The 14198-nt window shown below is 41.9% G+C and overlaps 1 protein-coding gene across 2 annotated transcripts in view; it reads left to right on the top strand.

Annotated features, from left to right (window-relative positions):
• KLHL29 (kelch like family member 29) overlaps window positions 1–14198 on the top strand; it is a 414714-nt gene that overhangs the window by 364997 nt on the left and 35519 nt on the right. For both annotated transcript variants that reach the window (XM_083431604.1, XM_083431605.1), the window contains exons 10-12: window positions 3665–3847; window positions 4874–5054; window positions 9893–10086. In XM_083431604.1, coding sequence (XP_083287730.1) covers window positions 3665–3847; window positions 4874–5054; window positions 9893–10086 — 558 coding nt within the window. The remainder of the gene's footprint in view (window positions 1–3664; window positions 3848–4873; window positions 5055–9892; window positions 10087–14198) is intronic.

Genomic DNA, 14198 nt, shown 5'->3' with positions numbered 1-14198 from the left:
GCTTAATATACCCAACAGACTGAACCTAGGCATGTTTATTTACACAGATGGAAGCCACATTGACTTCAAGGGGACTTACTCCTAGATAAATGTATATAGGATTGCAGCCTCGTTTTTCAATAGGTTTTATTTCTGTGTGAATATGTGTATAATAGAATCATAGAACTGTAGAGTTGGAGAGGACTCTGGGGGTCATCTAGTCCAATCACCCGCAATGCAGGAATCTTTAGCCCAACATGGGGCTCGATCCTGCAAGCCTAAGATTAAGAGACTCATCAATGAGTGACTCAGCTATGCAGGCAGAGCATAGCCATTGTGACTAGTAGCTGCCGATAGCCCTCTCCTCCATCATTTTTTTTCAGTCTGTTGAATGATTTACAGTGTGAGTAGACATTCATCTGAGAGTAGACATTCAGAGAAATGCACTGTTAGGAAGATTATGGCTCAACACTTTGCAGTAGTTCCCCCTCTCAGCAAGCAACTAAAACTTGTATCTTTCAGCCAGCATTTTCAGATACTGTTTTTTCAACCGGTTTCTGACTGCTGGTGTTTCTATAGCAGTTGTTGGTTCCACACCCCCTTAACTCTGTTTTTACTGTTATTGAAAATTTATCATTTTTAATATATTATTTTAATCCCCCCCCCCCTTACCTGTTTGCTGCCTTGAATATATTTTCATATAAAGGCAGGATAGAAATACTGAAAATAAATCAGTAAAAAGAGAATAGCTTCAGTTGCCGTGCCTTATTCTCTTGGGAATATGAAGACACAACTCAGTTTTTACCACAGCAATGCTAAACTTTTCTGTGCGCCTATTAAATTGGAAGATAGCACGGTAGATTTGTATGTGCAAGGAATACAGAACGCCTTTTCGAAGTTGCTTCATCCTGCCTAGCAGAATCAGAACGGCAGGAAATTATATGTCGAGTTGCATCCTTTTTAGTTTGTAGAGACACTGTTTAATCAGGGAATATATGGGAAATATGAAACACATAGGATTTTCAATAACTGCCCACTCTCAAACCCTTTAGCAGGGGTTGGCTAATAGGTTTATTGGTCGAAAGTATTTTTGAAAAGTGCCTATTTAATGTTTGCAGATAAAATTATAGGTGTAATGCATGCTATTTTCAGAAGCTTGTTGATTAAAGAAAAGTAATTTTCCAGGGATAAGGGGAAAGGAGTGATTATTTTTGTAGGTCGAAGTCCAGTTATGTGGAACTGTTAATGTACTTGCAAAAGGTATTTAAATCCTTTGTGAGTATTGCAGTATTTGCAATGCCCCCTTGAGGTCGTTCATTACAATCACATTAGATTTGGCATAGATGATGAGTTTTTCCTGCCATTTTTTCATATATATATATAACTTTACAAAGTGATTAAATGCATAGAGGATAATAGTACATAGACATCTTCCTACCAGAGGATGTATGGGAATCTTTTGAAAATGTTCCTAATCTCCTTATGTTTTCATAAGACATATGCAAATATAACGCAAGAGAAAACTGCTTTTCCAGTTTCTGACATCTATGGGACAAAGACTGTAAACAGTGGTTAGGGTTAGGTTAACCATTAGACCCACATAATTTTTATCACCCCACCCCCAATTGCCCAATTCAGTCACAAGGCTGGATGAACTTGGGCCAGTCATTCTCTTGCAGCCTTATCCTCCTTGCAGGGTTGTTGTCATGAGGATGCATTGAAAGGAAATCCATGTACGCTTCCATCTTGAAACCCTTGGAGGAATGACATAAGTCTTGACTTTCATGCAACCAAAGCCAGTAAAGTGTTTGAAGAAATCAGTGCAATGAATGATTTATGTCTGAAGATGCTTTGTCCTTGATTAGAGTACATTTGGTCTTTTTGGACAGTTGCTCTGACTTTCTATTTTATTTCAATTTTTGCAGTAGGTAGTACATTCTGCTTTGGTCCTCCTCTTACCCTTAACCTAGCTGTGCATGAGAATGGCCTGCCGCATTCTGCAGCTATAGCTATACTGCTGCTTACTGGGAGGCGGGCAGACAAGATGGGGGGACGAGGTCAGGGCCGTGCAGTGCACCAGCACAGCCAATCCAGCATTTCTAATGGTGTAGTGGTGTAACACACAGTCCCAGTGTTGCTGCTGCCTTGCCCCTCACCCTCTCAGTAATAGACTGTTGCTGAGACAGTGCCCCACTGGGCAAATTGTACCTGGCTCTGCATCAGGGGCACCAACTTGAATAAAACATGGGGGGGGGGGAGGCAGGTGAGCTCAGGAATGTTTGATTCTTACCAGGGATGCCAGCTTGCCCTCAGGCCAACATGCGATGTCACACACACACACACCTGCACGTAGTTATGTGCAAGTGCGTGTGACGTCACACGTCTGCGTTGTGGAGGTTGGCGGCCGTGGCTCCTCTTCCTCCTCCTCTCCGCAGCCAGTGAGGCATCCTTTTCCGCAGGGAGGGGCTCAGACTCAGAGGCAGAGAGACCCTGTCTCTTGAGTCTGAGCCCATTCCCGTGGAAAAGGGTGCTTCCCTGGCTGGCTGCAGAGGGTGGAGCTAAACTCCTTCTCTCTCGAAGGCAGTACCGCTGCTACCTACTGGCTTTTCTCATTGACTTAGTGAGTGCCCAGCCCCCACAGTTATATTATTGTGAGTGCCTAAGCATCCACAGCCCCCTAGAATTGCTTTCTATGATTCTTGCTGTGTTTTAATTTGTTGGAAGCTGCCCAAAGTGGCTGGGGACGCCCAGTCAGATGGGTGGCATATAAATAAATTGTTGTTGTTTGTTAACCCCTGGCCTGCATAATCAATCACATGATGTGGCACCCACCCACCCATTTGAATCAGAATTCCCCTCAACTTGGGGGGGGGGAGCCCCCTCAAATATTTTATTGGGGGCCCAAAGGGACCTTGTCCTTAGGAGTTGGCTCCTGTGCTATCTAAAGTCACATTGGTCTCTAAAGAAGTTCACTAGATCGTTTTGCACGGTTTAGATACCTGTCAGAACACTTTCCATTTCTTTAGACTCAAACCTATGTATCCCGACCCAGAAGCTCACTCCCTAACAAGCTGGTCCACAATTGCACCTTAAGGCACTTAAACACACTTGCCAAGCAGTGAACCCATTCAACACAGAGTTATTATGCATAGGGTTGCATTATTAGTAAATATGAAGTAATTATTCAAATCTGCATTGGGGGTGGTGAAAAATGGAACGATTGCATAGTACTTTAGAACATTTAGAAAAAATATAAAAAGAGCAAAAAGAAGAAAACAGAAAGGAAAAGACAATGCAATATTTTTCTCATTTAGCTCAGTTTGGCTTTTATTGTATTTTACGCTGAAAACGTTTCATAAAAATTGATTATTAAATAAATAAAAAAGAACTTTTAGCCTTGAGGGTGATCTCTTATGCTGATTTACAGCACAATCCTATACATGTATACTCAAGAGGTAAATCCCTTGAGTTCAATGGGGCTTACTCCCAGGAAACTGGGTATAGGATTACAGCCTTAATATCACTGTTGTTGTTTTTCTTTTAATGTTAGCAATAACCTATTTTTAAGAGGGGGGGGGTGTTTGAAATATTGTATCTATCCATCCTGCCCTTCATTGTTATGAACTGCAAGGCAAGTTACAGGCATATAAAACCGTAAATGCATCTATTTCATTTTACATCCTAGGTGTGGCTGAAGTAATAGTCCTCGTCGGAGGACGTCAAATGATCGGGATGAATCAACGCGCCTTAACAGCAGTAACGTGCTTCAACCCTCAGAGCAACAAATGGTACCCCCTGGCCAGCCTGCCCTTCTATGACAGGGAGTTTTTCAGCGTGGTGAGTGCTGGAGACAACGTCTATCTCTCAGGTGAGCAGTGGTGAGAAGGGCATTGTCTATTTGGAAGGCTGTGTGACAGGCCAAACGAGGATGAATTATGTGCCAGCTTGCTGGGAAAAGAGAGACTTCCTTTTATCACATTCCATTTCACATCAGTTCAGATTTCCTCCCCAGTGCATTCGGCACTTGTAACGTGCAAAGGATAGGCTCAACACCCCGTCAAGCATGTGAAAAGTTTCCCCTTGCTATTGCAACCGCATTGTAAAACATTGGCGGGAGCTGGATCTAAATGACAGGTTTCTGCATCTCGAATCTGTTTGACGGAGCTGTTGCATACCTGACCTACACTTACCATATTTGCTTACAAGGAGGTTTGCTCTCGTTCGTCTTTGAAATCTCTTGTTGAAAATGAACTGCAACCCTCTTCTTGGTTCCGGTGAAAATGAACAAACTCTTGTCACTGGCAGAGTTCATTAACACAGTGCTTGACACTTTCCCCTTTTTCCAAGCACCTTGACGACTGATTTGTACAATACGTTCTATAAGTAGCATAATTTTACTTGCATACACTATAGCACTGGATGCGACTCTCCGAGGAAGTTCTCGCTTATTGAACTTTGTGTCAGTATCAGGGGTGTTGAGAAGGGCCCCTCTGTACATCCTTTTTTCTAAGTGGTGTGACACTTTGCTGTTTCCAACGAGAGAGCGCCTAGCTAGCTGCTTAGTCAATTCATACCAGTTGGATGTGTAATTGAATAGACTGCAGGTTATTTATGAATGCCGCCTGGGCATATTCCCATATGCAAATGTCCTGCCTAGTCTGATATCATGACAGCCTTTAAAAATAAAAATAAAAGCCTTTGGGATACATGAATAAATGACACCAATCTGCATCATCTGAACAGATGCTTGCAATTGAGGGTGATTTATTTTAATTAGTCAAGTGTCATTTGGAAGAAGATATTTCATTGCAACTGGCTTGTACTGTAATTGGTTCCAAGAGCTGCTTTCCCGCCAAGTCACTGGTTCTTTTCCCCTTCTACATACCGAGGGCAGGTGGCATGGAGTCTGGAGTCACACTCTCCGACGTCTGGTGTTACATGTCACTACTCGATAACTGGAATCTCGTTTCCCGAATGACAGTCCCGAGGTGTCGGCACAACAGCCTGGTGTATGATGGGAAAATATATACCATTGGAGGCCTTGGTGTAGCAGGCAACGTTGATCACGTGGAGAGGTAAAGATGCTCTATTAATATACTGTCCCCTGTGGCTGATTCTTAATGTTGTTGAAAAAAGTGGCATCATTTCACATTCTTTAGGCAGAATTCAGTATAAATAAATGCTCACTGAACCATAACTTGGCAAAAGACCTGAAAAGAAGGAGTCCTAGTTGCTAATATAAATGTAAATTTCAAAAACCCACTCTGAAGCCAAGCATTTCATCAGGCAGAGTGAGTTTAGTCATTTTGAAGATTTTGTCGTTGTTGTTGTTGTTAGTACAGCAGAGGGTTCAGACCGCTTTGCAGACATTATCCTCTTCCAAAACTTACAACGTCCCTATGAGGTTTGCCCAGGAGCCAACTCCTAGGGGTCAAGGTCCCTTCGCCCTCCCATAAAATATTTGAGGGGGGCCGCCCCACCAAGTTGATGGGCAATGCCATTCAAATGGTGTCCATGGGCCATGTCATGCCATTGATTATTCAAGTTGGCACCCCTGGGGTAGGTCAGTAGTGCTAGCTTCCCTGTTCTGCTCTTGGAAAAGTGGTAAGATTGTCCAAGGCTAGGTCAGGCTGGGAGAGTTGCAGAGAACCCTACTGACTGAGCTTTGGAAGACAAGGTTTCAGTAAACGACCAGAGTGATCTGAAGACAGGCAGGATCCCTTCCAGCGGCTCTGCCCCCCACCTGCCAGAGAGCTGTCTGAAATTTCTTAAGGGCCTGTCCCTTATTCCGCATTTTGAGATTAGAACTGGGAACTTTTATACAGAGCCAGTGTGATGCTGCAGTTAGAATGTCGGTCTTAATACTGAGGAGACCCAGTATGAATTTCTCACTCTGCCATGAAACTCCCTGGGTATCCTTGGGCCAGTCACTTGCACAGTCAGCCTCACCTATCTCACAGGGCGGGTGTAAAGATGAAAGGGGCGGGGTGTATGCTGCTTGGAGATCCTTGGAGGAATGATATGCCCACTATGCTGTACCAGCTCTCACTTTGATGAAGATCCCTCAGTCCTGATTATATATACATATATTTCAGCATTGAAGTATGTCTCTGGCTCTATTAATATAAAATTCTAAGCTCAGTGCAAACACGTTCTGCATGCTTATCCATCAGGAAAACAGGCTTTCTCCTTCGGCAGGGATGGGCAGGTTGTTTTGAAGGGGATTTCTTCAACTCTCTTGCTTTCTGTGGTGTGATTTGTGAAAAATAAGATCAGATAAAGATCTACACCTGGACTGGACTGGGGATTCCTTTTAGCTGCGATTTCTTCAGTTTATTATGCAGAACTGGACAGAAGCTCTTAAAGGGATTCATAGTGTTTCTGTGTTTTCATTATTCTCCCAACAAATATTTTGCTACCTTGATGTCTCAAAAAGAATTCTATAAACAGCTCTTGACCAGTAACACTTCAGGCAGAAGATTCTTTGAAAGGAGAGGAGAAAAGCGTACAGAAAATTGAATCGGTCAGGACAAAGGTTTAAAATGTCACTAGTCATGTGGGAAGGGAAAGACCACCTTGATACACAATACAGCTTTATTTTTCCATGACTGCTTTTCTGTAAGCTGTACTCTGAATAATGGTGAAGGTATAATATATAAACTCTAGATAATGATCGTGCAAAGGCTTTGAAACAGAAGTAAATTAAAGCATTCGCCCATAAAGCTGTTAACCTAGACAGAGAGAAATTAAGAGGAGAAGGCTAGGAAAAATTGATGTGTGTTGAGATACAATTTGGAGAGAGAAAGAGAGGTTGATAATGCGCAGACCCTTTCCTACTCAGCGGGAGCTGCAGAGTAAAATTTTAAAAAGCCTTTAACAGTAAGACGGTGTAAAGAGAGAAACACAAAATGACAGAAATGAGGGGAAAGAGACTGAGGCTATTGTAGTAGTAACAGAAATCTTTCTATTTCTTATGTTCAGGTGTGAGTGCTGTTGCTTGATACCCATGCACAAGAGACAGGTATCAATAGGCTTGGGGAAATCCCAAGGCTTTTTTTAAATAATGACTTTTATTAAATTTTCAATTTTTCAATTCCAAATACCGTAAACATTTTGCAAACTTTAAAATATCCAATGACTTCCCTTCTCTTTCTATGGTTCATTTTACATATCCCTGCATATTTTACTGTAACCATTCAAAACAGTTTTCCACTTTTACATCCATCAAAAATTATTTACTCTGTTGAATTTATCTTAATGCTGCCAGCATTTTCAGCTGTATGCAGTTATTTTCCATATATTCAATAAATGTTCTTCTTGCTCTCTTATTCTATATGCTAAATCTGCAAGTTCTGCATATTCTGTCAAATTAAGTTGCCAATCCTCTTTAGCTGGGACCTCACAGGCCACAGTTGTTGCATAGATAAATAACCTTTTCTGACACCTAGGAATTTCAATCTGGGTTATCCCCAACAAAAAAGACTCTGGTTTCTTTAGGAAAGTAGTTTTAAACACTTTTTTCAATTCGTCATTAATCATTTCCCAATAAATTTTTACCTTTTTATACATGTCCACCACATGTGGAAAAACATTCCTTCCACTTCTTCACATTTCCAACACATATCTGATTGTGTTTTATAAATCTTAGCCAACCTACTTGGAGTTAAATACCATCTATGAATCATTTTCAAATAATTGACCGCTGACCTTCTGATCGGCAAGTCCTAGGCTCTGTGGTTTAACCCACAGCGCCACCCGCGTCCCTGATATAGTATATATGCGGTCAAAGTCTATCTTCCCTCCAGACACTGGATAGAGCCATCCCTCGTTAATTTTTACTGTGTAACTGCAGCAAGTGCCACCAGTTCTGTTCTATGTGTCATGTTTCTCAGTGTGCAATTTCTGGCCTGCAAGGGGCACTCTACATGGCTTCTTTGCTGTGTTAGTTGCAACGTACAATTTAGCTTCCAACGTGTCCAGTGGGTGTTTCAGCTCTGAGCCCTGTGGCATAAGCAGCTGCCATCTGAGCTGTCTGAGGCACAGAAGAGAGGCATAGAATCAGAGAACGGTAGAGTTGAAAGGAATCTCAACATGCAGTCTCCCATCCAATCTGGAAGGCCCTGTTCTTGGAAGTAAACAGTGTAAAATGCAACCTGGTCTGAAAACATGCTACATGCCTAGTCCAAGGTTTGCTTGCTTGCTTGCATTACCTGCAAAGGAATGCTACAAGACAGAATTTTAGAATGAGTTGAAAACCTTCCATTAAGTGTATTTTACAAGTTCCTTCTTGTACTTCCCTTCTCTTGTTTAATTACAATTGGATATTCATGCTATTCTATTCTTAACTGCATTTGAAATTAAGATGATGCAAATGTATTTACTACAGTTTAGAATATCAATAAGTTATTTCCTGCCTCTGGACTCCACCCCCCATCCTTTCCTTTTTTACTCCGGGAGGTTTAGGTACCATCACGGGTGGCGCTGTGGGTTAAACCACAGAACCTAGGACTTGCCGATCAGAAGGTCGGCGGTTCGAATCCCCGCGATGGGGTGAGCTCCCGTTGCTCGGTCCCTGCTCCTGCCAACCTAGCAGTTCAAAAGCATGTCAAAGTGCAAGTAGATAAATAGGTACCGCTGCGGCGGGAAGGTAAACAGCATTTCCGTGCGCTGCTCTGGTTCGCCAGAAGCGGCTTAGTCATGCTGGCCACATGACCCGGAAGCTGTACGCCGGCTCCCTCGGCCAGTAAAGCGAGATGAGCGCCACAACCCCAGAGTCGGCCACGACTGGACCTAATGGTCAGGGGTCCCTTTACCTTTACCTAAAATAAATAAAGTATTTATTAACAATAAAGAAATCCATTACAAAAATAATCCTGAGTCAGGAAACATGAGTCCAAACAATTTCAATGTTTGTTAGCTGATATTTCTCAGTAACATTGGAGGTGTGTGCAAGTGTGTGTGAGAGAGAAGCGGTTTGGGGAGAGAGAGTCGTAATTTATTTTTGTAATCTACCGCTCTAGCTATTATGTTCACAAATCTGCTATTTAACTAGATGTGCTGCCATTCCATGGAAATATTGATGCCTAACAACCATATCATTTTTTACTGTCTCCCAAGCTCATTTTGCAGGAGTTATTTGGATCACTGCCATGTTAGCTTAAAAAATAGGTGTCTGCACTGGTGACATTGTCTAAAATGAATCTTCATCCATGGTTTATTAACTGTACATCTTTATGGTCAATGGCTTAATTAAATCTGATACCAATGACCTTAGAACTAATTTAGCGCTCTAACGCATATTCTTATCTTCGGTGCTACATGGGGAAATGGATGCAGCGGCGAAATCTTATTCCTGCTGCACATTTCCCATCAACATCTGCAGCAACCTGCAGTGAAGTGTGGTAGCTTTGTCCACACGGTGAAAATTAAACAGAGGCAACTTGCGCATCCCCAGCATGAACATTAAATAGCTAGTTTACCGGGGCAGAGAGAGCGATCATGTTGCATTATGTCTGAAAATCAGATGATCTTCAAGCTAAACAGTTGTCAGTGCATTTTACACTTGCCTGTCTCCAGTTGCCGTTGAATATCGCTGAACTGATTTGCAAGAATAATCTCACTCTGTTCTAATTAGCAGAAATTAATTGGTAGAAGTCACCTGTATCCTGGATTTATTTATTTTTTAAAATCCTGGGATATAATGAGATACGGGTCATACATAGTTAATAGGTTTGGATTATTTTCCCACTCTCCTTGCTGCCTTGGACACTGTCTGCAATGAGAATATAGAACTTCTGTCCATCGCCGTGGGTTTAGAGCCAAGACGTATTTGCAAAGCTGTTTTCCTGCCTAGCCGTTGGCAAGTGCCAATCACCGTAGCATCTAGGCTGATTCATATGTCTTTCTGTTCTAGGTACGATACTATCACCAATCAATGGGAGACAGTCGCTCCGTTGCCAAAGGCTGTGCATTCTGCAGCTGCCACCGTTTGCGGTGGGAAGATCTATGTGTTTGGCGGAGTAAATGAGGCTGGCCGTGCCGCTGGAGTCCTTCAGTCATACGTCCCTCAGACTAATACGTGGAGTTTTATAGAGTCACCCATGATAGGTAAACGGAACAGATTTCAATTTATAACTGGGGGTGGGAGGGAGAAAGCAGTAAGTAGCGTGATACTGAATTGCTAGTGACAAAAGAACTCTGCTGGGTGAGATCAAAGACCCCTCTTGTCCATCATCCTGTTTTTGCAGCAGCCCATCGGATGCCTGTCCACTAGCAGGACCTGAGCACAGCTCTCCCCAACCATGATTTCCTCCAACTCACATTCAAAGACGCGCTGCCTCCAGTATTGGAGGGTATCGTGCAGCCATTATGACTAGTAGCCGTTGACCACCTTACATGCCTAAACTGCCATGCAAGTTGGTGGCCACCATTATGGAATGAATTCCATAGCTTAGCTAAGCACCATTAAAAATCCTTTGATTTGTCTAGAATCTCCCAACATCCAGAATTGTTCATTGGATGATTCTGGGTTCTAGTATTATGAGAGTGAGAGAAAAACTCCTTCCCCTTCTCTTTTCTTCATACCATGCATAATTGTAATGTCTCTTCTTTTTCATACCCTTTTCCCTAAACTACAATGCACCAAATGTTGTGACCTTTCTTCAAAGAGGAGTTGCTCCAGGCCCATGATCACTTTGGTTGCCCTTTTCTGCCCATTTTCCAACTCCACAATATCCCTATTGAGATGTGCTGACTAGAACCATTCCCAGTGTTCCAAGAGTGTTCGCACCAGGGGACTTTTATAATGGCATTATGACATTGGCGGCTTTATTGTCAATCCCTGCCGATGGATTTTTTTCACAGCAGCTGCACACGGGGTCAACATTTCACAAAGGGTGTCTTCGAAGGTTAATGTGATTACAGAAAGCAATGATGGAAACAATTTTATTTTTTGTAAGGTTATCAATCAGGATTATCAATCAGGCTAACAAATTTGTGTATATGCAAACAGTGGAGGTCCATGGTATTAGCAGTACATATTATCCCGAACTGCAGTTCAGTTAGTGCAATTGGTAGCTCTGCTAGTTACTCTCTGAAGTTTATTTGTTCCTAGCAGGAGAGATGAAGAAAGCGGACTCAAGTACAGTGGTACCTCGGGTTACATACGCTTCAGGTTACATGCGCTTCAGGTTACAGTCTCCGCTAACCCAGAAATATTACCTCAGGTTAAGAACTTTGCTTCAGGATGAGAACAGAAATGGAGCCCCCATTAGCTAAAGTGGTGCTTCAGGTTAAGAACAGTTTCAGGTTAAGAATGGACCTCCAGAATGAATTAAGTACTTAACCCGAGGTACCACTGTACGAATATAATATGATTATAACACAAGGTGTTTCCTGAGCTTGTGCAGATGTTACTTCTCTTTCCATCCACTCAGACCTTTAGGCACAATAATACTGGAAAATCACATGCTTCCCTTGTTTGAACGCAAGAGCTTCTATATTCTGTTGTATTTAGAACCCATTAAAATGCAAGGGTTCTATATACAACAGAATCTAGAAGCTCTTGCGTTCAAACAAGGATAGCATGTGATATTATGCTTCCGTACATAATAATGTTTCTTTCCCCCCCATGAAGGTGGGCTTCCACATTACAATTATGGGAAATACCACATAACAGTTGCTTTCTGCCCCCACCCTCCAATGGCTGTATGAATCAGTCCTCAGAAAAGTTCCAAAGCGTTAAATGGAAGTCCTGAAACTTGTGAACTGAAATAAGCCGTGTCCTTATGTTAACTCTTGTCATCCTTTCTTCGGATGCTGTGGAAGAAGCAATTTGGCGCTTGTTTGTAGCATCGATTTGCGGGTGTAACATTGCCCTTTCTTGTTCCCCGGCTGCTCTTGTTGTTCAGCCTAACGTGACATGACCGGCATATGATGCAGTATGAAACACCCAGCAGGAGGATGTTATCCACTGGCAGTCATGTTTATGTATTACAGCAGTGCAAACAAACCCATTTCCTGGCTCTTTCTGTCACACGCATACAGTGCCACTGTTCATATAATCCACTGAGTGACATTATGAGGTTTTCGTGTACTCTGAGCAGACTGGAAAACTGAATGCATTATGCAAAAAAAAAGGGGGGGGGTGTTCCTATTCCTTACCAAAATAATAGAAGAGCTGCAGTTCATTCCCTAGACTCGTTATAGTGTCTAGCAGTTGTCAGCGCATACAGGCTTGGGGGGGGGGGGGAATACTCTCCAACTGTCCCAAAGTACACTGCAAATTTGCAAATAAATAGCTTTATGCCCTAAAAAAAATATGTCAGAACTACAGATAATGAAAGGATATTTATGCTTCCTTGGAATAAAAGTAGCTAATTAGCTAATGTCGGTACAATACTTGGAAGGAGAAAACATTTCAGTGCTGTTGTTGTTTTGCCCAAAGATAAATAAATGTAAGTTGATTTGCATTTAAAAAACGACAACAGATAGAATACATAGTTTCAATGATCATCTTCAGAAATGGATCAGACCCTCGTAAGGGCAAGGATGACAAACCTCCCACTAGAAATGTGATCGTTGCAATAAAAAAAAGAGATCCTAAAGCTATGAGATTACTGGGGAAGGGGTGCTGAAGTAAAATACAGTGCAGTGATACTTTCATTTTGTTCACAAAGCTTCTGCACCAGTTTTGAACGTTTCTTGGAGTTGGCCAAGAGGTAGAAATCACATTCCCACTGCTGTGTTTATTTTGACTGAAAGACACCTGGTATTTTTGGCAGACATTTTGCTTTCCATAGGTTTATATCTTGGAGACATTATGGCATTCTATAGGAGCTCTATGAGCTCTGCTTCCTCTTTTTTCCTTAAATGTGCGTGTACCCAATTCCTGGGCTAGAATATTAAATTCACCTGAGCTGATGCTCTTTTTCTTTTTTGTATGTAGTGAAGTCTGTTGACTTACTGTTTTCACGTAGTATGGAGTCTGCCCGAGATGTTTTCCCCAAAGGGTGACCTAGTAATCTCATTCTTTCAGCATGTCTCCAACTCCAACTGCAGTTGCTTAGCTTCCTCTTAGAATTTTTCTGAGAATACGATGAGTTACAGTTTGGAGACAGGCTGAAACACAGCAAGACTGAACTTCATCCTGAGAGCCAGTGGGTGGGATTCAGCTAAGCTGCCGAATGTGCAGAATGAGTTCTGCTTGTGCAACAGGACTTTCCTTCTTTTCTCCCCGCTGCGCACACTCCTTATTCTGCCCTTGAGGGTTCAGGGACCCCAAAGAACAGATTTGAAGGAGGATGGAAGTCACATTGTACAAGCAGACCTCGTTCCTAACACATACCCTACTTAACACTATATTGAATTCCACTCAATATGCACATTGATAATGCTTTAGACATAAACCAAATGCGTGTTTTTTCAGCCTGGGCTTTGCAGTCATAAATGGTTGCCTGGGAAGTTCAGTGAATTGTTGTTATTGTGCATTATGTATTTTTTGTGTGGTTTTAGACATGAAATTTAAAATGTGTTTAATTATTGTAAGGTTTGTATTTATTATATTGTACAACAGTCTGGGCTCCCATTGGAAAGAACAGTGGTATAAACAAAAATAAGAACAATAGTCATAGTAATCATAGCATTTTAGACCACTGAGTTTTTACGGGGAGACCAGTGTCAAAGTTCTCCGTTAATCTCAAAGGCCACTGGATGACCTTGGGCTAGTAACTTTTTCCACTTAACCAGACCTACACAGCGTAGTTTTGAGAATCAAAAGGATAAAAACCACAACTGAGAAAAATATTGATTGATCCTGCATTGCACTTGGAGAAAGTAAAATGTTTAAAGATGCTTCATATGGCAACGTTTGAGAACTCTTGCCCTAAAAGGTCGCTCTGTTGGATGAATCAGCAGTGGTTGTATGAAAGCACTGACTGAGATCTTGGCCTAACCAGCAATCCAGAGCATGGAAAAGGCACATATATTTACACTTTGAGATATAGACGCCATTCTCTTTAACTGAGAACTATAATGAGTTGGCATGCCAGTGAGTGAGATTCTCTTCAGAACCAGCAATAAGTTTGTAATTTATTCTCTTTCTAATCAGTAATCCTAAAACATGTTCCAGCAGTGTGCCAAAATGTTTGAAACACATATAGAGCTCATATTCCACAAACGTAGTTATCAGTTTAGAATAAAAAGGTAAAGGTAAAGGGACC

The sequence above is a fragment of the Podarcis tiliguerta genome (genome assembly GCF_965153285.1).
Source record: "Podarcis tiliguerta genome assembly, chromosome: 3".
Taxonomy (NCBI): domain Eukaryota; kingdom Metazoa; phylum Chordata; class Lepidosauria; order Squamata; family Lacertidae; genus Podarcis; species Podarcis tiliguerta.
This window is presented reverse-complemented; position numbering and strand designations above follow the sequence as displayed.